The 24,615-nt window shown below is 41.6% G+C and overlaps 2 protein-coding genes and 1 pseudogene across 26 annotated transcripts in view; all 3 read right to left on the minus strand.

Moving 5' to 3' along the window:
• LOC112218588 (eukaryotic translation initiation factor 4 gamma 3) overlaps positions 1–6,208 on the minus strand; it is a 69,046-nt gene extending 62,838 nt beyond the window's left edge. For 16 of the 19 annotated variants that reach the window (XM_042295877.1, XM_042295896.1, XM_042295902.1 and 13 more), the window contains exon 1: positions 5,607–6,207. In XM_042295877.1, the coding sequence (XP_042151811.1) occupies positions 5,607–5,770 (164 nt within the window). In that variant the 5' untranslated portion in view covers positions 5,771–6,207. Of the gene's footprint in view, positions 1–5,606 lie in introns of all 19 variants that reach the window. The other 3 variants (XM_042295892.1, XM_024379502.2, XM_042295884.1) reach the window with 2 other exon arrangements.
• Positions 6,209–7,767: 1,559 nt separating this feature from the next.
• Positions 7,768–24,615, minus strand: part of LOC112218563 (endothelin-converting enzyme 1) — a 57,712-nt gene continuing 40,864 nt past the window's right edge. For 2 of the 7 annotated variants that reach the window (XM_024379481.2, XM_024379455.2), the window contains 16 exons: positions 19,018–19,230; positions 17,817–17,941; positions 17,438–17,608; positions 17,039–17,104; positions 14,262–14,450; positions 13,243–13,385; positions 12,896–13,010; positions 11,469–11,579; positions 11,267–11,365; positions 10,905–10,982; positions 10,590–10,693; positions 10,178–10,288; positions 9,921–9,988; positions 9,318–9,508; positions 8,987–9,082; positions 7,768–8,808 (listed from right to left, as the gene is read on the minus strand). In XM_024379481.2, the coding sequence (XP_024235249.1) occupies positions 8,632–8,808; positions 8,987–9,082; positions 9,318–9,508; positions 9,921–9,988; positions 10,178–10,288; positions 10,590–10,693; positions 10,905–10,982; positions 11,267–11,365; positions 11,469–11,579; positions 12,896–13,010; positions 13,243–13,385; positions 14,262–14,450; positions 17,039–17,104; positions 17,438–17,608; positions 17,817–17,941; positions 19,018–19,230 (2,057 nt within the window). In that variant the 3' untranslated portion in view covers positions 7,768–8,631. Of the gene's footprint in view, positions 8,809–8,986; positions 9,083–9,317; positions 9,509–9,920; positions 9,989–10,177; positions 10,289–10,589; positions 10,694–10,904; positions 10,983–11,266; positions 11,366–11,468; positions 11,580–12,895; positions 13,011–13,242; positions 13,386–14,261; positions 14,451–17,038; positions 17,105–17,437; positions 17,609–17,816; positions 18,215–19,017; positions 19,231–24,615 lie in introns of those variants that run through there. The other 5 variants (XM_024379471.2, XM_024379464.2, XM_042295935.1 and 2 more) reach the window with 5 other exon arrangements.
• LOC112223440 lies at positions 9,629–9,777 on the minus strand (annotated as a pseudogene).

A 24,615-nucleotide genomic window follows, 5' to 3' on the forward strand; every position in this document is an offset into this window, starting at 1 on the left:
TAAATTAAAATAAAGAAAAACCCTTGAATTTGTAGGTGTCCAAACTTTAAACTGGTACTGTATATAGATGTGTATATATAATTTAACAAAGCTAACAGACTGAATTTCAATATCTGACCCCTCTGTGGAAAAAAAAAAAATCTGTTCCAGTTTCCATTGCGAGGTTTTTAGTCTTCCCCTTTAAATTGCAATTGAAAGGGGCCCCTCAACGTTGATTGACTGGGGTTAGAGGAATAAAAAGCCACGGATCTGGAATTGAAAAAGACGAGTATCAAGTTGATTTTGATTGGTCCAAAGCACAGAAACTCCAAATATTACCACCTTCTAACACGGAAATACGGAAGAGATACAACCAACCATTACAACAAACTAATGTTCTTATTTAAGCAACAATTAAGTACAAGCATATTAAAGTTGCAATATTGTAAAGAACAATCTAATGAATAATTGTATGCGATTCATAATGACATAGGCTACAGAAAACAAGGTTTAGACAAACATTTTGGAGCACCCTCTTGAATATACCCATATTTCATTCGAGCATTGAGCGAACACCCTACACACTTTTGGGGCATTGAGTAATGGAAGTGAATGAGAGAAATTATATCCCCACATTACACATTAAAATAGCAAACTTGTAAACAATGTCACAATGTGCGGCATATGGATGCAGTGTTGAAAGTGTGTATAAAATATACCTTTTGGCCTATACCGCTGTTGACGGTTTTAAATCATAGCAACATGTAAGCAAAGGTCCGTGTATGCTAGCTAATTTACGTAAGGGTCTGAATACCTATGTAAACAACACCTTATTTACGGTTAAAGTCAGAAGTTTACATAGCCAAATACATTTAAACTCAGTTTCACATTTCCTGACATTTAATCCTAGTAACAATGACCTGTCACAGGTCAGTTAGGATCACCACTTTAATTTAAGAAAGTGAAATGTCAGAATAATAGTATAGAGAATTATTTATTTCAGCTTATATTTCTTTCATCGCATTCCAAGTGGGTTGCCTTTAAATTGTTTAACTTGGGTCAAATGTTTCAGGTAGCCTTCCAAACTTCCCAAAATAAGTTGGGTGAATTTTGGCCCATTCCTCCTGACAGAGCTGGTGTAACTGAGTAAGGTTTGTAGGCCTCCTTGCTCGCACACGCTTTTTCAGTTCTGCCCACATATTTTCTATAGGATTGAGGTCAGGGCTTTGTGGTGGCCACTCCAATACCTTGACTTTGAAGCCATTTTGCCACAACTTTGGAAGTATGCTTGGGGTCATTTTCCATTTGGAAGACCCATTTGCGACCAAGCTTTAACTTCCTGACGGATGTCTTGAGATGTTGCTTCAATATACCCAGAATTTTCCATCCACATCATTTTCCTCCCTCATGATGCCATCTATTTTGTATAGTGCACCAGTCCCTCCTGCAGTAAAGCACCCCCACAACATGATGATGCCACTCCGTGCTTCACGGTTGGGGTGGTGTTCTTCGGCTTGCAAGCATCCCCATTTTTCCTCCAAACATAACGATGGTCATTATGGCCAAACAGTTCTATTTTTGTTTCATCAGACCAGAGAACATTTGTCCAAAAAGTACAATCTTTGTCCCCATGTGCAGTTGCAAACCGTAGTCTGGCTTTTTTATGGAGCACTGGCTTCTTCCTTGCTGAGCGGCCTTTCAGGTTAAGTCGATAGAGGACTCGTTTTACTGTGGATATGGATACTTTTGTAACCGTTTCCTCCAGCATCTTCACAAGGTCCTTTGCTGTTGTTCTGGGATTGATTAGCACTTTTCGCACCAAAGTACATTCATCTCTAGGAGACAGAACGTGTCTCCTTCCTGAGTGGTATGACGGCTGCGTGTTTATACTTGTGTACTATTGTTTGTACAGATGAACGTGGTACCTTCAAACCTCCCAAGGATGAACCAGACTTGGAGGTCTACAATTTTTGAAGGTAGGCCTTGAAATACAGCCACAGGTACACTTCCAATTGACTCAAACTATGTCAGTTGGCCTATGAGAAGCTTCTAAACCCTTGACATCATTTTCGGGAATTTTCCAAGCTGTTTAAAGGCACAGTCAACTTAGTGTATGTAAACATCTGACCCACTGGAATTGTGATACAGTGAATTATAATCTGTCTAAACAATTATTGGAAAAATTACTTGTGTCGTGCACACAGTAGATGTCCTAACTTACTTACCAAAACTATAGTTTGTTAACAAGAAATGTGCGGAGTGGTTGAAAAATGAGTTATGATTCCAATCGAAGTGTATGTAAACTTCCGACTTCATCTGTATATTTAATTAATTAATTAGGCAAAAAAAAAAAAAAAAAGTATTTTCACTTTGTCATTATGGGGTAGTGTGTGGTATTGAGGGGTAAAAAACAAAACAATTGAAACCATTTTAGAATAAGTCTAACGTAACAAAATGTAGAAAAAGTCAAGGGGTCTGAATCCTTTCCGAATGCACTGAAAATCTTTTGCCTTGCCCATTCACTTCTGAATTGCACACGTACACAATCCATTTTTAAATTGTCTCATTACTTTAAAATCCTTCTTTAACACATCACCTCCCCTTCATCTACACTTATAAAAGCAGATTTAACAAGTGACATCAATAAGGGATCATAGCTTTCATCTGTATTCACCTGGCCAGTCTCATGTTTTGTTAACTCAGTATACACATCACATAAAGTTGTCTAGATAAAAGTACCATACACAGAGGAATATAGAGCATACATACAAAACCACACTCACATTACATCAGTCTAGATTTGTATAAAGCTCTTTTGATGGTGGACATGCTAGCTAGCTCTTGTTCTAGAGCAATGGTCCAAAGAACTGCAGACTGCCTTGGAAGGCCATGGTTGTGCCAGCAGATGCAGGTCCCATTGGTCATAAGCTTTGGCTGCTGCTCTGGTGCACCCCCGGAGGATGGGTGAAGACTCCCACATGAACTGGTCTGACATGTATTCAGACAATTTGTGCTGTGTTGCCTTGAAAACAATCACTAGGGTGTTATAATGGATCCTGTCCGTCGGTGGTTTGATTCCAGATTTTTTGCAGAAAAACCTTTGTCTCTATGTGTTCCCTCCATGAATTCCCAGTCATGATACGAGCAGCCCTGTTGATGATACCCTGTAGCTGGTTAAAACCTGTCTTATTGCACTGATGTAGTGTGGGAAGCCATACCGTGGCACAGTTGTCCAGGTGAGTTATCATGGTGGTAGTAGATTGTCAGGAGGCTGCCCTTGGAGACAAAGTTCCTTTACCGTTTTAGAGCGCCAACCCCAGAAAGCCATTTCCCTATGACCAGGCCAGCATGTTCATTCCAGCGTAGGTGTGGGTCCAACTTCTTCCCCAGGTACTTTAAGCAGTTTACTTGTTTGTACGTTTTTTGTCTGTCTGTTATTGTAATAGATTTGGCTGTGTCTCAGCTTTTGTGGGATGCCAAACAGCATTTCCTTGGTCTTATGAGGGTGTAGGGAGAGCTTGTTATCAGCGAACTAAGACGCTTCCCTGTTGATGTCGTTTGACACTGCCTCCTCACACTCCCTGGTGTATTTGCTGAGTAGTATAGGATTGTCTCATCTGCAATTATGTATGCAGCATTTCTCCAGCACTGATGGAAAGTCATTTATGTAAATGCAGAACAGCAGGGATCCAAGTACATTCCCTTGTGGGACTCCATTCACCACATGTACCTGGTCTAATTGTGTGCTCTGCCGTTTGTACTGACTTCTCCCCGTAAGTATGATGTGAATCACTTGATTGCTGTCAAAGCCTAGTTTCACAGGCTTCCTCTGGAGTGTGGTTTGGTGTAGTGTCAAAAGCTTCCTCCAGATCCAAGAAGAGCGCTGCTGTGACCTGGCTGTTACAAGCCGACTTGATGTCCTCCACAACCTTTTGCACTGCTGTAGATGTGTATCTTTCTAAAGCAGCGTTGATAGGCTGTAAATAGGCCGTTGAGTGAGAAATAGTTGGCCATCTGTGTCTGCACCAGCCTTTACAACACTTTGGAGACAGCACAAAGAACTGATACTGGACGGTAGTTGGCCACATCCGATCTATCCCGACTTGGTGTTATATAAGCCGTTTTCTATTGACATGAGATTTCCCCAGTTGAGATTAACAGGTTAAGGATATGAGTCAGCTGACTCGCTATCACTGTGGCAGAGTCCTTTAGAAGCCTGTAACGTTGTTAATGTTATTGAAGAAATGCCTTTGCATTGATTTTGTTATTTTTAAGTCACTCAGCTTATTCCGTGTTCTTATGCTATGGCAAAATGTGTAGAATTGCAGGAAATGTGCTTTCAAACAGCAACATTTTGTCCTTGCGGCCAAGAGGGTGTCCTCTAAAACTTTTGGTCGGAGGCTGCACCATCGAAGATGATAAGACTCACAGACTAGCACTCAGGAGACAATACTTCCATTATGACTGGACATTAGATCAAAACAATAATGTTTTAAATCATAAAAAGCCACTAGATCCTAACTTTAAATGGCCAGATCAAATGAATTAAGATTCAAAGTTGATATTCACAAAGTTCATACAAATCAAGCAAGGCACTTTGTTAGGAGATCCAATTTGGCAGAACAATTCCACTGGCTGGGATCAAAAGTGTTCACAGGGACAAGAGGTTTCTGAAGTGAGGAAAATGCTCTTGATCAATTTCTGTTTAAAAAAAAAATAGATACCCAGTGACTTGACATAGGCTTAGTGAATGTCATTCATACAATCATGATACATGGATAACCCCAAATAAAATAGGAATACCGGTAAACCCATACTGGATCAAATGCATTACACTAACGTTACTACAGTTGCTAACGTAGCTACCAGCAAATATGTATGTGGCGTCACTACCGTGTCAATATGGGTATACCGGTGTGGCACCGGTTGCCATCTACTACCCGGTTTAACTACGGCCTAGCTAGCTAGCTAAATAACGACAGTTAGCATTTATTTTATGGATACCGGGGAGAAGGCCCAACTTAGTTAGCTAGGTTACTACTGTACCCAGCTAGTTTACATTCACTCATACGAGGTAGCAATAATATAGTTTTAGGATGATTAACAAGTTAAGTTTTGATTGCTACAAAATCTAGTCCACCCAAACCCTCTTACAAAATACTGCCTGACCCCAATATGTTAGCCGGATTTGCTAGTTATGAGTCTACAGCTGCTATTATGAATGTGGCGGACTAGTTAGCTAGCTACCGGTAAACTGAACAAAGCCGGTGAGGTGGCCTTCTAGAGTTAGCTAGCTAACGTTACGCCAACTCGTGAAATTGTGTCTAGTTGGCCAGCTTTTCTGATCCCCACAAGCACAACAGTTAAAATGCATTGGCCAACAAAATTACATATCTGCAGTTTAGCGAATTTGACTATCTAGCAATTTTAGCATATTGTCAATAAACAACTATAGTAATGTTAGCTAGCTAACGTAAGCTAACTAACAAGCTAAATGTCTCCTCCCTATTCTTCAAAACATCAGTCATTGACCCGCTCCCAACCGCTCACCAATACGTTACCTAAATGTTTCTCCCCCGAATACCTGACCAAGAGATGTCAGGGGTATTCTTGTCAATGAAGGATACTGAGGAGGCGGCAAGGTGTTCAGTTGAGGAGCGCCTGGGGCTCCCGACGGTAAAGACACCGAGGTCAGGGTAGCCCGCAGTTGGCTCGACGGAGACGGGCCAGTTCCAGGTCCACTTACTGCGACAGTGGCAGGTTTTGGGACTATTTTCGCCGGCAAACTCATTGCAAAAAAATAAACCAAGGAAAATAATACACTAATAAATACTGATACAAAATATATCTAGCTTTCATAAATATAGCAAGCGTTGAATATGATTGAAACAGGCCGCAAATCCTTTAGCCGACACTAGGGCTAGCTAGCTATTATAGCAACTCAGAATAGCTTTTTTTCATGGAAAGTCGCTGTTCGGGTCTGTGGTGCTATTCATGGGGACGGTGGGAGGTTTGCCTCCCTTGCCCGCCCGGGACCTCTGCAGATCCGTTTCAGTTCTTCCGAACACTATCACCGGCGTCTTTTCTCCTTCGATAATTTAACATTTGTTTTCAACGACTGATTTTTCTATAATCATTTTTTCCACGGAGATGGGAGACTTCGTCAACATGGCGTTCCGGCCGCTTCCAGTCCGGTAGGACAGATGATTCGGCTATTCTCGTCCAATTACGGGTATGTACGTCTTAACTACAGCTATCGAAAATGACGCTCATTTGTTGCATTCATGTGGCCAATTACCTATACTGACTGGCACATAGGCCTACATTCATGTATATTGAGTACTGCATTATTTTTGTTCTAAATAACTACGCTTTATGATATTTTTTTAAAAGAATGAATGTTATTTATTATTTTAACTGTAGTGGCTGTCTTGAAGTGTGTGTGTGTGTGTATGTAAAATAAACTTTCTCCTGCTATATGTATGGGGTCATTCTCAGGAACCACTCACTCAATATATAAAAATGTAATCAGGTTCAAGTACAGTCATCTGTACACATAATGATGGACCGATGGTGTATTTACTGCCAGTAGGCAGAAGTGAAGTTTGTATTAGATCGCACTGTACTCGGTACTATATTGTTTGTGTGCAGCGACATCTAGCGTTGATAACCACTATTCATTTACTTTTATTGTTTTGGAATACAACGGAGGCTCATCATTACGTTAAAGGTGTCGTTATGAAGCCTCAGATGGGCCATTGAAATAGATGGGTCATACAAAAGAATTGTGACAACATTTCTATGAGATAAGAACAATTAGAGAAGTAACGTCACAGAGAAGTCAAGTCATGTATGACCAGACACAGAACGGTAAAACTATTTTTGTTACGTGACTTGTTCAATGGTTAATATACTGAACACAAATATCCACGCAACATGCAACACTTAATTTTTTTTTACGGAGTAACAGTTCATAGAAGGAAATCAGTCAATTGAAATAAATAAATTAGGCCCTAATTTATGGATTTGACATGACTGGGCAGGGGCACAGCCATGGGTGGGCAAAGGCTCATCCACTTAGGAACCAGGCCCACCCAACCAATCAGAATGAGTTTTTCCCCACAAAAGGGCTTTATTAGACATAAATATCCCACTCCCCTCAGAAAAATAATCTGGATGTGGAGGTCCTGGGCTGGCATGGTTACACATGATCTGCGGTTGTTGGATGGACTGCCAAATTCTCTAAAATGACATTGGAGGCAGCTTATGGTAGAGAAATTAACATCCAATTCTCTGGCAACAGCTCTGTTGGACATTCCTGCAGTCAGCATGCTCCCTCAAAACTTGACATCTGTGACAAAGCTGCACATTTTAGAGTGGCCTTTCATTATCCCCAGCACAAGCTGCACCTGTGTAAAGATCATGCGGTTTAATCACCATCTTGGGGCAGCAGCGCAGCCTAGTGGTTAGAGTGTTGGACTAGAAACCGAAAGGTTGCAAGATTGAATCCCTTGGCTGACAAGGTACAAATCTGTCGTTCTGCCCCTGAACAAGGCTGTTCCTCGGCCGTCATTGAAAATAAGAATTTAAAATAAAGGTAAAATAAAAAATGTAAATTGATATGCCTCACCTGTCAGGTGGATGGATTATCTTGGCAACGGAGAATTGCTAACAGGGATGTAAACAAATTTATGCTCAACATTTGAGGGAAAAGCTTTTTGTGCATATGGAATATTTCTGGGATCTTTTAATTCAGCTTGTAAAAAACTGAAAAAATGGGACCAACACTTTACATGCTGCGTTTATATTTTTTCAGTACTTGCATTGTTAAATAAAGGTTAAACAGTACATCCCTGAGTTTCAGAATGCTCTGAATGAATATTTGTTTAAGTATGTCTCTTATATCAGGCATTTACCAATTATGTGAGGGTCACTTTAACACCACTACTGCATACACTGGAGACATTAACCCAAATCATTGTTAGGTTTTGTTGATGCAGAAACAAGATAAGCCCAATGTGTAGGCCTATTGACCGGATCAATCATGTGCAATAATAAAATATGGCTTTTACAATCCACTTATGACAGTAACTTGTATTATACTGTAGATGTGATTGACCGTTTCCTCTGGATTATATCTCAATCCAAATCCAGGAATCGCAACTCATTTTCTTTTGCAGTCAAGAAATATATAGTAACTGAAGACAACACAGAGGTGGAGTGATATAACTGATACAAACAACAAATAAATATCACTATAATATCACTATAATGCATATGACAACTTCATAAAATCTGATTGAGAGAAGTTCCCATTAGTGTTCTCCTTTTTATAACCATTCCTTTGGTTTCCAGTGTTAAAATTGTCCCTCCATTAAGTGAACAAGGCACATTTTCAGAGTTCCATTGAGGAAAGAGAGGCTGATTTCTATAACAAATTTTCTTTATGAAGAGAGTTGGATCTGGCTCAACTTCCAGCTTCAGTCCTCATTAAGGACACTGAGAAGTGTAGTGGGTAAGACAGCTGGATTTTCAGTAGTATCGAGACCAGTACGCTCCTTCCTAAGAGACTTTACCACTGCATCTATTTTTGCTCCATGTCCCCAGTGTCCATTTTGCCACCTGCCAGACCTACATATGTGTAGCTAGGCATCACCAAAGCTTACACTTGTGTTTAGGGTTCATGGGGGCATCTGCCTTGCAGCCAAAGTGCTTGGAGAACTCATGGGAATTGGAGATGGTGCCAATAACTCGAAATCTCGATGGACTGTGTGGATCTGTGATGATGCCCTCATGCGAGCTTTCCGGAGTTCGAACTGAGCACCATACCTACACATAGCAGGAAGCACAGACACACATTATTAAGGACTTTAGAGTGAATAATCCTTCATTTACATTATCAATGTAATAGGTCATTCAAATTAATACATAATGTTGAAGGCAGGCATGCTAGAGAATGCATTACTAAATTTGCCACAGACATGGAGATACTGTAAGTGGCACAAACCTGGGCAAATCCAACAAAAAATAACTGATGATTAGTCATCCCTAGGGCGGGCAGAGTGGCCTCCTCTCCATTCTTTGCAATCCAGTTCACATAAGCCTTCAAAGCAGACAAGGATCATGTTACAGGCAGCATGCATTTGTTCTCTATGGCGAGAGGATGTTAGATATTTTTAATTTTTTAAAATTTCATTCTTGCCCTCAAACGTTCCAAATCTGTATCTCACATTGATGATTCTGAAACATCTGCACATTTACTGTATGTGTGCTTGTAAGTTGAATTGTCAAGTCTACTTTCCCCTTAACCCACCCTAACACCTCCCCATCATACAAACCTTGTAGGCAGCCTTCAGGCCACCATTGTCAGCTATGTTCTCTCCCAAGGTGTGTTTTCCATTGAGGGCTTCCTTGTTGATGCTGTAGTTACTGTACTGTTCCACCATACACTGGGTCTGCTTCTTAAAGGCCTCCACAGATGAATTCTTCCACCAGGAGCGGAGGTTCCCATCCTTGTCGTACTCCCTCCCTTTAACATAAAGCAAAATATGCTTCAGAACGGGAGACCTAATTTGAAATCATAAATGTGCCATATGTTTGATTGGTGGGATGCTTACAGCTTATAATATATATATATTTTTTTTTTTTTTGGGGGGATGTATGAGTGCGGACACAGTCCCCCACTAATCAAAATTATGCATTAGAGAATGAGGGATCAGCTCATCCAGAGTGCAATGGTTGAACCTCGCCCTGGGTGAACCTCCGTGATCAAGGTGTCTCCCCTGCCAGGTACTGTAAGTGTACAGCCTAGCTATATTTCTAAAAAGAGAGAGTCTTAGTTTTTACCAAACTTCTATCGTCACATCATTTTATTCTGAGTCTCCCATATAAAGTAACAAGAGTTAACACACTACAACGTATATGAAAATACAAAGTCTTACCTTGGTCATCAAAAGCATGCGTCAACTCATGTCCCATAACTACACCAATCCCCCCAAAGTTCAGGGCCCTGGAAATAAAAGCATGTTATAACAAAGCAATTACATTCTGAGCTATGTGAAGACACTCAAGGAGACACCACATACACTGTATACAATTCACGCAAGTACAGCGTGCACACACACAAATGTGGTGTACTTGTATTTTTGCCAATGATGGGCCGGTATTAAGGGACTGAATTGGCTGAAAAGGGACCTACTTTGGCCATGAGCGGCTATAAAAAGGAGCTTGAAGGATTCCCGCAGGGAGCACCATCTCATTCTTGGTAGGATTATAGTATGCATTCACTGTAGGAGGGGTCATGCTCCACCTGTATATGCAAGACAAAATATATAAGACAGACATAGGACATAAATCTGAGATGAGGGTGGTAACCAGTCGTTGACTCTCCCCTATCCCCTTAGCTAGGCTGTTGACTAGAGATCAGTGAAAGCATTAGAACCCTAAGCTGCTCTCTTACACTATGTAGTGAGAGAAAAAGATCAGTTTGGATGAGGGAAATTGGTTGCCAGGGAACATTTCTGGGTGCCAGTACTATTCTACAGTGTCAGCAGAATGGGAATTTGTAACCGTCAGAATTTGACCTCTTCTTTGGAGAGGCGAGCACTCACTGATCTCTGTTGGGGGTTTTCCTTAACTGGTCCGCAGTCACTCTGGCAGAGAAGTTGTAGTACTGCATGACATTTTGAAAATACAGGTCAGACACCACCTCAAACTGAGAGAGAGGGGAATCAGGTTAAAAGGCGAAAGAGGTTCACACACAAGCAATTCAAACAGGAGATACTGTAAGATTGGCAACCCTCCCCAGAACCAGGGTGTCTTACAATAAGACAACATCAATGAGTTGGGTCTTTTAATCAACATATGAGACATGGACTTCATAATATAGAAGTATGCACATTCAATACAATTACATATTTACCTACATCATTGAACACTTTGTCAAGCTCCTTGGGGTCCATTATGAATTTTGGATATCCAACCATGTTGTAAATGGCTTCAGCCTATAACAGAGCAGATGAGGTGAATTGAGACAGATGCTTACACCAGATGGCACTGCAGAGTTCTGTTTCACTAACTGATGATAAAGCAATAAGGACTATGTTTTCTGTGTCCTGTCTGGCAATCTATTATGGAATACAATGGAAATCCTATCACTGCTACATACCTTATGTTAGTTATAAGGCAATAAACTTTTCCAGAGTTGCTAATCTGTGTAATGACAAGTCCCTCACCCCAGCAGTGGAACACTTTCTACAAGTTAGTCAAAGCAACCCATCTCTCCCACCTTCTCTCTGGCTGCCTTTTTGGTCCCCTGATCCATCCAGTCCACATACTTCAGGCTGTCCTCAAATGCCCATTTGATCTCAGAGACCATATCTTCTGCCTGATAGAAATATAGGGAAAAGGAAAGGCTTGTCAAAATCTCACCCAGGAGCAGTTCACAGTGTAGGTAGGTGTGTAGGCGATACCTTGAAACAAACACTTACAATGGCCTTGCTGTCCTCAGCAAAAGTGGCTTTGACAAAGAGGGCCCCGAGAGCAAAGCCGAGGGCACTGTCTGTGTCGCTGACGCACAGCTTCCAGCGTGGGGTGCAGCTCTGAAACATCACACCAAGCACATGAGAACTATGACACCAAACCACCTACACACAAGATAGCACTGTCTCTCAGACTTAAACACTGCATGATACTAACGTAATATCAACCCAGTCTAACTGTATTAGCTTTTAAAATGCTCCTCAAGCATGGAATAAGTAGTAAAGTGTTGGTTTTTCTTTTGAAGTAAACAATATTTCCTTGGAATCCATAATCTTGCGGCTATGACTTGGAGGTAAAGCCAGGCCTTTATCAGAGTGTGGGGAGACAGCACGTCCCCCTCTAAAAGGGCTGACTGTTGTTTTTGTGAGACTCTCCGAGATCGGCAATAGGACAGCCCTCTCGCCCAACTTCCCCTCGATTACAGGGAATATTAGAATCAAACAGACTGCAGACAGAGGAAGGGGGAAAGGGAGAGGTCAACAGAGTGGAAACGGGTGAGTGAGAGAATGAGATACGAGTAGAGACAGGGAAAACAATGACAGTGAGTGATGGGTAGAAAGGGAGGGGTGCTAAAAGTGTAGTTTAGAGGGTCTCAGGAATTGTGCACACACTCCCCAGGACGAGAATGCTCTTGGTATGTTCTGACAGTGTGACTCCAGAGCAAAGCAAGGCAAACAGGATCTTTCTCAGATAAGGGTTTGGATAGCTGGAACACCCACTACACAGCAGATAGCTTTTAGCAGAAGCGCTATGTGCCTAATGATGACAGTGACTCAGCTAAAGTATTTCTTATCAGCTCCTTGTTTAATTAAAGGGACACTTTGGGATTTTGGCAGAGACCCTTTATCTACTGCTCCAGAATCAGATTAACTCGTGGATACCATTTTTATGTCTCTGCGTGCAGTTTGAAGTAAGTTGCTGACTAGTGCTAGCACAATTGCTAACTAGCGTTGCTTGTAGATAGACTTTGTTATTGCACCATGGGTAACACTAGTTGGCATTGACCCACAAAATTACCTCCAACTTCATTCATACTGGACGAAGAGACATACAAATGGTAATCCACGAGTTCATCGGACTCTGGAGCATTAGATAAAGGGCCTCTGCCAAAATCACAAAGTGTCCCTTTAAGTTTGCCCCTAACGCCACTGACAAGTGCACATCTCATTAAGTTTTATCTATGCCAATTTCTGTTTACAGTTTACTTTATAGCCACTAATTTATTTATATCTGTGCTATAAGCAAGTATCTCTTTACTTCTTGACTGAGGCAGCAGGAAAATCTGGTCCCCCTCGAGTACCCTTATCTGTAGGTCTATTGATAATTTCCCTGCCAGCTTACAGCCCTGTCGTTTTCCCCCATCTCTCTCTCTCACCTTCTTGGTTCCATACATGACTTCAAAGAAGCGCTGCTCAGCATCCTGGAACTTCTTGTCCAGGATGGACACCATCTTCCTCACCACCTTCATGATCATGTAGTTGTTCAGGACACTGCTCAGGTAAGAGAAGAGTCATTCATTACACCATATTAACATTTCAGGAAAGGAAGCAAAAGGTTATATTCTAGTTTGCATAACGTTTTATAATGTCCCCTGTGCTGCTCATATAATATCCCTTTCCAATCGATATGAAATCACCCCAATGGTTACCTTAATTACAAAGCGTTGTCCATCAGCATTTAAATATAAATGAGTGGAAGGCAGGGCTTGGAAGTGATTCTAACCTCTTGTTAGTGCTTGCAATGAGGTCAGAGACCTTCTGGAGGTAGTCCTTGGCGTACACCACCACAGGCTCTGAGTCATTTAGAAGAACAGGAGCAAACACGTCTGTGAGGTAAGGCATCCAGTCCACCGCAGGAGCCAATGTCTACCGACACACAGAAACAATGATACTGTCAACATCTACTCGTGCACAGATTTGCATTTTATTTTTATAAATCAGCAGGTATGAACAGAAAGTAGGAAGAAAGACCTTGGAGAAGGCACTGTTAAACCAAAAATGCAATCTATGCAAAATACACTTGTTGATTGAGACAGCCAGTTGTGGAAAAAGTACCCAATTGTCATACTCGAGTAAAAGTAAACATACCTTAATAGAAAATGACTCAAGTAAAAGGTCACCCAGTAAAATACTACTAGAGTAAAAGTATTTGGTGTTAAATATACATAAGTATCAAAAGTAAATGGAATTGCAAAAAGATACCTAAGTATCAAAAGTAAAACAAAATCATTTGAAATTGCTTATATTAAGCAAACCAGATGGCACAATTCTTGTTTTTGTTTTTTTCTTTAAGGATAGCCTGGGGAACACTACAACACAGACATAATTTACAAACAAAGCATGTGTATTTAGTGAGTCTGCCAGATCAAAAGGCAGTAGGGATGACCAGGGATGTATTCTTGATATGTGTGTGAATTGCACCATTGTCCTGTCCTGCTAAGCATTCAAAATGTAACAAGTACTTTTGGGTGTCTGGGAAAATGTATGGAATAAAAAGTACATTATTTTACTTAGGAATGTAGTGAAGTAAAAGTTGTCAAAAATATAAACAGTAAAGTACAGATACACAAAATTACTTAAGTAAAAAATACTTTAAAGTACTACTTAAGTACTGTACTGGAGACAGCTCAATCTGGAAGTCATCTACTGTATGTTTGTATCTGGTGATACTGCAGGTGGACATGGTGTTGATGTTTGGATCATCTGAAGTTGCAGAGAGATGCAAGTCATTCTGGGACTAACCTCCAGATCCTTTGCCTGGATCTTATGGTAAATTAGCTCCTCGTCCCTCCTCTCCTCCTGGGGTATGGTGATGTTGGCCAGGGTGGTCTCAAAGTCCACAATTTCCTGCATCAGCAATCTGGATGTCTCCTGTGAGCCCCCCAACAGGACCCCTAACTCCACCAGGAAGTCTAGGTATGCATTCAGATACTGCAAAGACCATGTAGGCAGCACAGAGGGAGAGATGTTGGTTAAATTCAATTAAAAACACAATCCAGGACTAGGAAAATACTGACTATTACAAGCAGAGCATTATCCCTTGAGCTACACATTCTTTCTCTAGTATTTCTTCATTTTCTGTCCAAGTGGCATACTATAGGGTTTGTACTGTCCCTTTGGTTGTTTTTAATTTTTTGTTTACAAATATTTACACATGTTAAGTTTGCTGAAAATAAATGCAGTTGACGGTGAGAGGACGTTCCTTTTTTTGCCGAGTTTATATTTAAGGGCCCTTAAATAAATCCTCTAAAATATACGAGATCAAAAAACACACATGGGTGTTTTCAGACCATCTGGAAACCATTGTTTTCTACAGGCAATTGCCAAAACATATAACCTCAGAAAAAAATAACTTCTCTATCTAAGCTCTAGAAATTAACAGCGAAAAATAGATAGATGGAGCTTCTATAGAGGAGAGAAGGACTGCTCTGAGAGGTAGTGTCACAGACGAGGTCAGTCAGTCATTGTCCCAATTTATACAACGGGTAGGTCTAATCCTGAATGCTGATTGGTTAAAACCGCATTCCAGCCTGTGTCTATTCCACAAGTTACCACCTAAATCTATGACATAGAAATGCCCAGGGGCGCAACTTTGGCTTTAGAAGTGGGGGGGACATACTGTGTATATACAGTTGAAGTCAGAAGTTTACATACACTTAGGTTGGAGTCGTTTTGTAACCACTCCACACATTTCTTGTTAACAAACTATAGTTTTGGCAAGTCGGTTAGGACATCTTCTTTGTGCATGATACAAGTCATTTTTACAACAATTGTTTACAGACAGATTATTTCACTGTATCACAATTCCAGTGGGACAGGAGTTACATACACTAAGTTGACTGTGCCTTTAAACAGCTTGTAAAATGCCAGAAAATTAAGTCATGGCTTTAGAAGCTTCTGTTAGGCAAATTGATATAGTTTTAGTCAATTGGAGGTGTAACTGTGGATGTATTTCAAGGCCTACCTTCAAACTCAGTGCCTCTTTGCTTGACATCATGGGAAAATGAAGAGAAATCAGCCAAGACCTCAGAAACAAAAAATGGCAGACCTCCACAAGTCTGGTTCACCCTTGGGAGCAATTTCCAAATGCCTGAAGGTACCATGGTCATCTGTACAAACAATAGCATGGAAGTATAAACACCATGGGACAACGCAGCCGTCATACCGCTCAGGAAGGAGACAGAATGCGTCCGCTCAGCAAGGAAGAAGCCACTGCTCCAAAACCCCAATAAGAAAGCCAGACTACGGTTTACAACTGCACATGGGGACAACGATCGTACTTTTTGGAGAAATGTCCTCTGGTCTGATGAAACAAAAATAGAACTGTTTGGCCATAATGACCATTGTTATGTTTGGAGGACAAAAAGGGGAGGTTTGCAAGCCAAAGAACACCATCCCAACCATGAAGCACGGGGGTGGCAGCATCATGTTGTGGGGGTGCTTTGCTGCAGGAGGGACTGGTGCACCTCAGGAAATAGATGGCATCATGAGGGAGGAAAATTATGCGGATATATTGAAGCAACATCTCTAGACATCAGTTAGGAAGTTAAAGCTTGGTCGCAAATGGGTCTTCAAAATGGACAATGACCCCAAGCATACTTCCGAAGTTGTGGCAAAATGGCGTAGGGACAACAAAGTCAAGTTATTGGAGTTGCCATCACAAAGCCCTAACCTCAATCCCATAGAAAAATTTGTGGGCAGAACTGAAAAAGCGTGTGCGAGCAAGGAGGCCTTACAAACCTGACTCAGTTACACCAGCTCTGTCAGAAGGAATGGGCCAAAATTCACCCAACTTATTGTGGGAAGCTTGTTGAAGGCTACCTGAAACGTTTGACCGAAGTTAAACAATTTATAGGCAATGCTACAAAATACTAATTGAGTGCATGTAAACTTCTGACCCACTGGGAATGTGATGAAAGAAATAAAAGCTGAAATAAATCACTCTTCTATTATCCTGACATTTCACATTCTTAAAATAAAGTGATCCTAACTGACCTAAGACAGGGAATTTTTAGGATTAAATATCAGGAATTGTGAAAAACTGAGTTTAAATGTATTTGGCTAAGGTGCTAAACTTCCAACTTCAACTGCAGATATTCCATTCAAAATCTGCTGTTTCCAGCTACAAGTCATTTACAACATTAACAATGTCTACACTGTATTTCTGATCAATTTGATGTTGTTTTAAAATTGACATTTTTTTTGCTTTTCTTTCAAAACAAGTACATTTCTAAGTGACCTCAAACCTTTGAACGGTAGTGTACATTTTAGAATATTCGCCTGCAAATCTGTCGCCACTGGATGCAAACCTAGCTACTGAAACAAATATCTAGCGAGATACATTTCTCAGTAGTTCTGTGCCAATTTCTGAAATTAATTTCCTAATTTAATCTGGCCTTTGTGTCAAGGCACTGATCTGTTTTAAGTCCTCCCTTACCCAGTCTTTCATCATGGTACAATTTTTAAGCCCATTCACCCAGTTAAACCCCTTGAGCCATAGTGCAGCCACCTGTCAGTACCTTTGCATTGGCAGTTTTGTTGAGGTAATAATCCCGAGAGGGGAGCCCCAGCCCAGATTGATCCACCTGTACAGTAGGTAAGAGTAACAGTGCATGACTACCAGCTCACACCCCATTGAAACATTTCAGTGCTCTGAGCAAAGTGAGCCTGGGTCTCCACTGTAGCTTTGACAGTGTAGTATTGCAGGGTCTACAGTATACTGCAGCTTCGATTAACCATACAATTTCTAACATCCCTTTTAAAAGAAAGAGCAGGTAAATGTGCATGTAAATCCTCTCTGAATAGATCTGAGGATAAGTTATGTTTGATGAATGTTCTACCAAATGTAAAGAGGAATGTAAATCAACTGGAGCCACTGGGGTGACTGGAGCCACTGGGGTGACTGGCTATCCTCTCACCTGAATAATATTGTGGTTGGAGCACTTGGAGTCTGTACTGACAAACACAGTGAAGAAGGGGGAGCAATGGTAGTTGGCTGACACTGTGCGTAGAACCTCCTGGAAATTGTTATTTTCCCAGGAGCCAGTTAGGGCCCATCCTCCTGTCTGTAAAATAAAATGTATGATCTCCTTCAGAGATCGACTCACTTAAAACCTGAGAGTTCCTTAATATCAGGGCAATGGATACATCAAGGATCAATTAAAAAAATTAAATTAAAAACACAACAAAAATTGGTTAACTATGGCAAAGAACACGTTAGCACATCAAATGTGACATTATAGCTACATTAGGCCATGTCAGACAACTGGATGAGGATGCCTCGAGGAGTGAACTCACCTGATTGATAAGCTCCTGTAGAGGCTGAGCTCCTAACTCCTCGATCTTAGTCTCATTCATACATGCCTTGTAATACATCTGGGCATTCTCCTCAGCCTTGCTCAGCCCCTTCATGGTGGTGTTCTCTGTCATATACAACATTTTACAGTTAGGTTTTATCCAAACTTATCTTACAATGAAAGGATAACTGTTAAAGGCTTTTGTTTTTCCATTTATGGTATGAGGTTGGACTTTGGACCGTAGAGCTCGTTATCACGTAGGGCACACCGATTGGCCTCACCTTGTTATAGTCAGTATATGTTACACCTGTGCTGGTTGCCATCTCGTTAGTGGGAAGGTGTTTCACCTGTGCAGGCCCAGGTGCTATTTCAGAGTGGCTGGCCCAGTGCTCCATTTGTCTAGAGAGATGTGGATTGTTAACAGCTTAAGTTGAAGCGCCCTATTTTGATTTCTAGCCAATCCTTTATCGGATTGTCCCTGTTCGTTTTGCGCCACTGTTTGCATGCGGTCTTTAAGTTTAGTATGTTTGTTAGCCTCTTCTTGAGCAAATGTAGTGGGCACTCATGGTGAGTGAATTTTAGGTTCCAGCTGTTGTTACTAGTCAACTTTCAGTAGACACCCCCATAAGAACCCCCCCGGTTTTGTTTTGGTTGTTGGTTAGTGACTCTTTGTTAGTTCACCCTTCTGTTTGAGCAAAATGTTTGGTTTTCTTGCTGGAGAACGTAACTATAACACACATGTAGAAAGAACAGTGAGGCAATAAGGAAGCAGAGCGAGGCAAGTGGAAAGGATGGGACAGGCAGAACAGTGACCATACTAGCAGGATAGTTCATATCTCTAGTCATCTTTGCTTGTAGTGAAGTTGTTTCCATAAGTGGATGAATTGGTGTAATTTAGCATGTATGGTAAAACCTTAAGCAATCTTGTCCCATTCAAATTAGCTAGAAAAAGGTGAATGACAATTTGTTTTGTGTGACTTCCGTGCCAACAGAAAAACCGAAGCGTTCTGATTGAGATCGATGTCAAAGAGGACAACCCGTCCACCTGGCTTCGGTTGGGTCATTATAATTCAAAACAATGCATTCTAAAATCACACGCCTCGCATGGTGCGTTTAGGCCATAACTGTTTGAATGTATTTCTCTAGGTTGGTGAGGAGGGGGGGCAGCTAAGGACTCCACATCCCCTAAGGAGGAATCTTACCTAGCAGGTGCTTCATGATGGCCATATTGCGCTCCCATAGGCTGCTGAAGGGACCCCATCGGGACTTTCCCTCAGGGAGGGGGTTGTTCCGTACCCATCCCCCACAGGCAAAGCTGTAGAAGTCGTGGCAGGGGTCCACAGAACGGTCCAGGGCTCCAATCACAGCACTGGCCACAATAATGCATGGTTCTGTCCGACACACACCTGGGTGAGCTGCCAACGGAGTGGGACAAGCAGCTAAACATACTGTATCAAATATATTTTTACAGACACTGCTACTTTAGCCTCAACAGTTAGACATCACTATCGCTTTGATTAAACAACTGGTAAACTCAGCAAAAAAAGAAACGTCCGTTCTTCCAAAGATCATTTGTAAAAATCCACCAATCTTAATTGTAAAGGGTTTAAACACTGTTTCCCATGTTCAATGAACCATAAACAATTAATGAACATGCAGCTGTGGAACGGTCATTAAGAGACCAATGGCTTATAGAAAGTAGGCAATTAAGGTCACAGTTATAAAAACTTAGGACACTAAAGGAGGCCTTTCTACTGACTCTGAAAAACACAAAAAGAAAGATGCCCAGGGTCCCTGCTCATCTGTGTGAATGTGCCTTAGGCATGCTGCAAGGAGGCATGAGGACTGCAGATGTGGCCAGGGCAATACATTGCAATGTCCGTACTGTGAGACGCCTAAGACGGAGCTACAGGGAGACGGGATGGACAGCTGATCGTCCTCACAGTGGCAGACCACGTGTAACAACACCTGCACAGGATCGGTACATCTGAACATCACACCTGCAGGACAGGTACAGGATGGCAACAATAATTTCCCGAGTTACACCAGGAACGCACAATCCCTCCATCAGTGCTCAGACTGTCCCCAATAGGCTGAGTGAGGCTGGACTGAGGGCTAGAAGGTCTGTTGTAACGCAGGTTCACACCAGACATCACCAGCAGCAACGCGCCTATGGGCACAAACCCACCGTCGCTGGACCAGAAAGTACTGGCAAAAAGTGCTCTAAATTGACGAGTCGCGGTTTTGTCTTACCAGGGGGGATGGTTGGATTTGCGTTTATCGCTGAAGGAATGAGCGATACACCGAGGCCTGTACTCTGGAGTGGGATTGATTTGGAGGACAGGAATGCAAGACAGGAATGTCAGTGTTGTGCCATGGCCAGTGAAGAGCCCGGATCTCAATCCCATTTAGCATATCTGGGACCTGTTGGATTGGAGGATGAGGGCTAGGGCCATTCCCCCCAGAAATGTCAGGGAACTTGCAGGTTCCTTGAGTGGGGTAACATCTCACAGCAAGAACTAGCAAATCTGGTGCAGTCCATGAGGAGGAGATGCACTGCAGTACTTAATGCAGCTGGTGGCCACACCAGATACTGACATTTACTTTTGATTTTGACCCCACTCCTTTGTTCAGGGACACATTATTCCATTTCTGTTAGTCACATGTCTGTGGAATCTTGTCACATGTCAGTTGTCACATCTTGTTATATTCATACAAATATTTACACATGTTAAGTTTGCTGAAAATAAATGCAGTTGACGGTGAGAGGATGTTCCTTTTTTTGCTGAGTTTATATTTAAGGGCCCTTAAATAAATCCTCTAAAATATATGAGGTCAAAAAACACACATGAGTGTTTTCAGACCATCTGGAAACCATTGTTTTCTACAGGTAACTGCCAAAACATATAACCTCAGAAAAAAATAATTTCTAGAGCTTAGATAGAGAAGTTAACAGTGAAAAATAGATAGATGGAGCTTCTATAGAGGAGAGAAGGGCTGCTCCGAGAGGTAGTGTCACAGACAAGGTCAGTCAATCATTGTCCCAATTTATACAACGGGTAGGTCTAATGCTGATTGGTTAAAACCGAATTCCAGCCTGTATCTATTCCACTAATTACCACCTAAATCTATGACATAGAAATTCCCAGGGGCGCAACTTTGGCTTTAGAAGTGGGGGGACATACTGTATATATACAGTTGAAGTCAGAAGTTTACATACACTTAGGTTGGAGTCATTAAAACTCGTTTTGCAACCACTTCACAAATGTCTTGTTAACAAACTACAGTTTTGGCAAGTCGGTTAGGACATCTACTTTGGGCATGACACAAGTCATTTTTATAACAATTGTTTACAGACAGATTATTTCACTTATAATTCACTGTATCACAATTCCAGTGAGTCAGAAGTTTACATACACTAAGTTGACTGTGCCTTTAAACAGCTTGGAAAATGCCAGAAAATGTCATGGCTTTAGAAGCTTCTGTTAGGCAAATTGATATCAGTACCTGTGGATGTATTTCAAGGCCTTCCTTCAAACTCAGTGCCTCTTTGCTTGACATCATGGGAAAATCAAAAGTATTTGCAATCTGAGCTGCAGTTAAATGCAAATTAATTACTTAAAAATCATACAAAAATCATGATTTTCTGGATTTTTGTTTTAGATTCAATCTCTCACAGTTGAAGTATACCTATGATAAAAATGACAGACCTCTACATGCTTTGTAAGTAGTCAAACCTGCAAAATCGGCAGTGTATCAAGTACTTGTTCTCCCCACTGTATGTATGTAAGTATGTATGTATATATATATATGCAGTGCCTTGCGAAAGTATTCGGCCCCCTTGAACTTTGCGACCTTTTGCCACATTTCAGGCTTCAAACATAAAGATATAAAACTGTATTTTTTTGTGAAGAATCAACAACAAGTGGGACACAATCATGAAGTGGAACGACATTTATTGGATATTTCAATTTTTTTAAACAAATCAAAAACTGAAAAATTGGGCGTGCAACATTATTCAGCCCCCTTAAATTAATACTTTGTAGCGCCACCTTTTGCTGCGATTACAGCTGTAAGTCGCTTGGGGTATGTCTCTATCAGTTTTGCACATCGAGAGACTGACATTTTTTCCCATTCCTCCTTGCAAAACAGCTCGAGCTCAGTGAGGTTGGATGGAGAGCATTTGTGAACAGCAGTTTTCAGTTCTTTCCACAGATTCTCGATTGGATTCGGGTCTGGACTTTGACATTCTAACACCTGGGTATGTTTATTTTTGAACCATTCCATTGTAGATTTTGCTTTATGTTTTGGATCATTGTCTTGTTGGAAGACAAATCTCCGTCCCAGTCTCAGGTCTTTTGCAGACTCCATCAGGTTTTCTTCCAGAATGGTCCTGTATTTGGCTCCATCCATCTTCCCATCAATTTTAACCATCTTCCCTGTCCCTGCTGAAGAAAAGCAGGCCCAAACCATGATGCTGCCACCACCATGTTTGACAGTGGGGATGGTGTGTTCAGGGTGATGAGCTGTGTTGCTTTTACGCCAAACATAACGTTTTGCATTGTTGCCAAAAAGTTCAATTTTGGTTTCATCTGACCAGAGCACCTTCTTCCACATGTTTGGTGTGTCTCCCAGGTGGCTTGTGGCAAACTTTAAACGACACTTTTTATGGATATCTTTAAGAAATGGCTTTCTTCTTGCCACTCTTCCATAAAGGCCAGATTTGTGCAATATACGACTGATTGTTGTCCTATGGACAGAGTCTCCCACCTCAGCTGTAGATCTCTGCAGTTCATCCAGAGTGATCATGGGCCTCTTGGCTGCATCTCTGATCAGTCTTCTCCTTGTATGAGCTGAAAGTTTAGAGGGACGGCCAGGTCTTGGTAGATTTGCAGTGGTCTGATACTCCTTCCATTTCAATATTATCGCTTGCACAGTGCTCCTTGGGATGTTTAAAGCTTGGGAAATATTTTTGTATCCAAATCCGGCTTTAAACTTCTTCACAACAGTATCTCGGACCTGCCTGGTGTGTTCCTTGTTCTTCATGATGCTCTCTGCGCTTTTAACGGACCTCTGAGACTATCACAGTGCAGGTGCATTTATACGGAGACTTGATTACACACAGGTGGATTGTATTTATCATCATTAGTCATTTAGGTCAACATTGGATCATTCAGAGATCCTCACTGAACTTCTGGAGAGAGTTTGCTGCACTGAAAGTAAAGGGGCTGAATAATTTTGCACGCCCAATTTTTCAGTTTTTGATTTGTTAAAAAAGTTTGAAATATCCAATAAATGTCGTTCCACTTCATGATTGTGTCCCACTTGTTGTTGATTCTTCACAAAAAAATACAGTTTTATATCTTTATGTTTGAAGCCTGAAATGTGGCAAAAGGTCGCAAAGTTCAAGGGGGCCGAATACTTTCGCAAGGCACTGTATATATATATATATATATATATATATATATATATATATATATACACACACCAGATAAGTTCATTAGAGTTAACTGCAGCTCAGATTGCAGCCCAAATAAATGCTTCACACAGTTCCAGTAACAGACACATCTCAACATCAACTGTTCAGAGGAGACTACGTGAATCAGGCCTTCATGGTCGAATTGCTGCAAAGAAGCCACTACTAAAAGGACACCAATAATAAGAAGAGACTTGCTTGTGCCAAGAAACATGAGCAATGGACATTAGACTGGTGGAAATCTGTCCTTTGGTCTGATTCTAACCGCTGTGTGAGATGCAGACTAGATGAACGGATGATCTCTGCATGTGTGGTTCCCACCGTGAAGCATGGAGGTGTGATGGTGTGGGGGTGCTTTGCTGTTGAAACTGTCTGTGATTTATTTAGAATTCAAGGCAAACTTAAACAGCATGGCTACCACAGCATTCTGCAGCGACACGCCATCCCATCTGATTTGCGCATTGTTGGACTATCATTTGTTTTTCAACAGGACAATGACCCAACACACCTCCAGGCTGTGTAAGGGCTATTTGACCAGGAAGGAGAGTAATGGAATGCTGTATCAGATGACCTGGCCTCCACAAATCACCCATCTTCCACCAAATTGAGATGGTTTGGGATGAGTTGGACCGCAGAGTGAAGGAAAAGAGGCCAACAAGTGCTCAGCATATGTGGGAACTCCTTCAAGACTGTTGGAAAATAATTCCAGGTGAAGCTGGTTGAGAGAATGCCAAGAGTGTGCAAAGCTGTCATCAAGGCGAAGGGTGGCTACTTTGAAGAATCTCAAATATATGTTGGTAACTAGCTCTGAAACCAGATTGCGTAGCAGAGAAGGTATGGTGAGATTCGAAATGGTCGGTAATCTGTTTGTGGACTTGGCTTTCGAAGACTTTAGAAAGGCAGGGTAGGATAGATATAGGTCTGTAGCAGTTTGGGTCAAGAGTGTCCCCCCCTTTGAAGAGGGGGATGACCGCAGCTGCTTTCCAATCTTTGGGAATCTCAGACGACACAAAAGAGAGGTTGAACAGGCTAGTAATAGGGGTGGCAACAATTTCGGCAGATCATTTTAGAAAGAAAGGGTCCAGATTGTCTAGCCCAGCTGATTTGTAGGGGTCCAGATTTTGCAGCTCTTTCAGAACATCAGCTGACTGGATTTGGGAGAAGGAGAAATGGGGAAGGCTTGGGCGAGTTGCTGTGGGGGGTGCAGTGCTGTTGACCGGGGTAGGAGTAGCCAGGTGGAAAGCATGGCTAGCCGTGGAAAATGCTTATTGAAATTCTCAATTATAGTGGATTTATCAGTGGTGACAGTGTTTCCTATCTTCAG

Source organism: Oncorhynchus tshawytscha, linkage group LG02, assembly GCF_018296145.1.
Source record: "Oncorhynchus tshawytscha isolate Ot180627B linkage group LG02, Otsh_v2.0, whole genome shotgun sequence".
Classification (NCBI taxonomy): domain Eukaryota; kingdom Metazoa; phylum Chordata; class Actinopteri; order Salmoniformes; family Salmonidae; genus Oncorhynchus; species Oncorhynchus tshawytscha.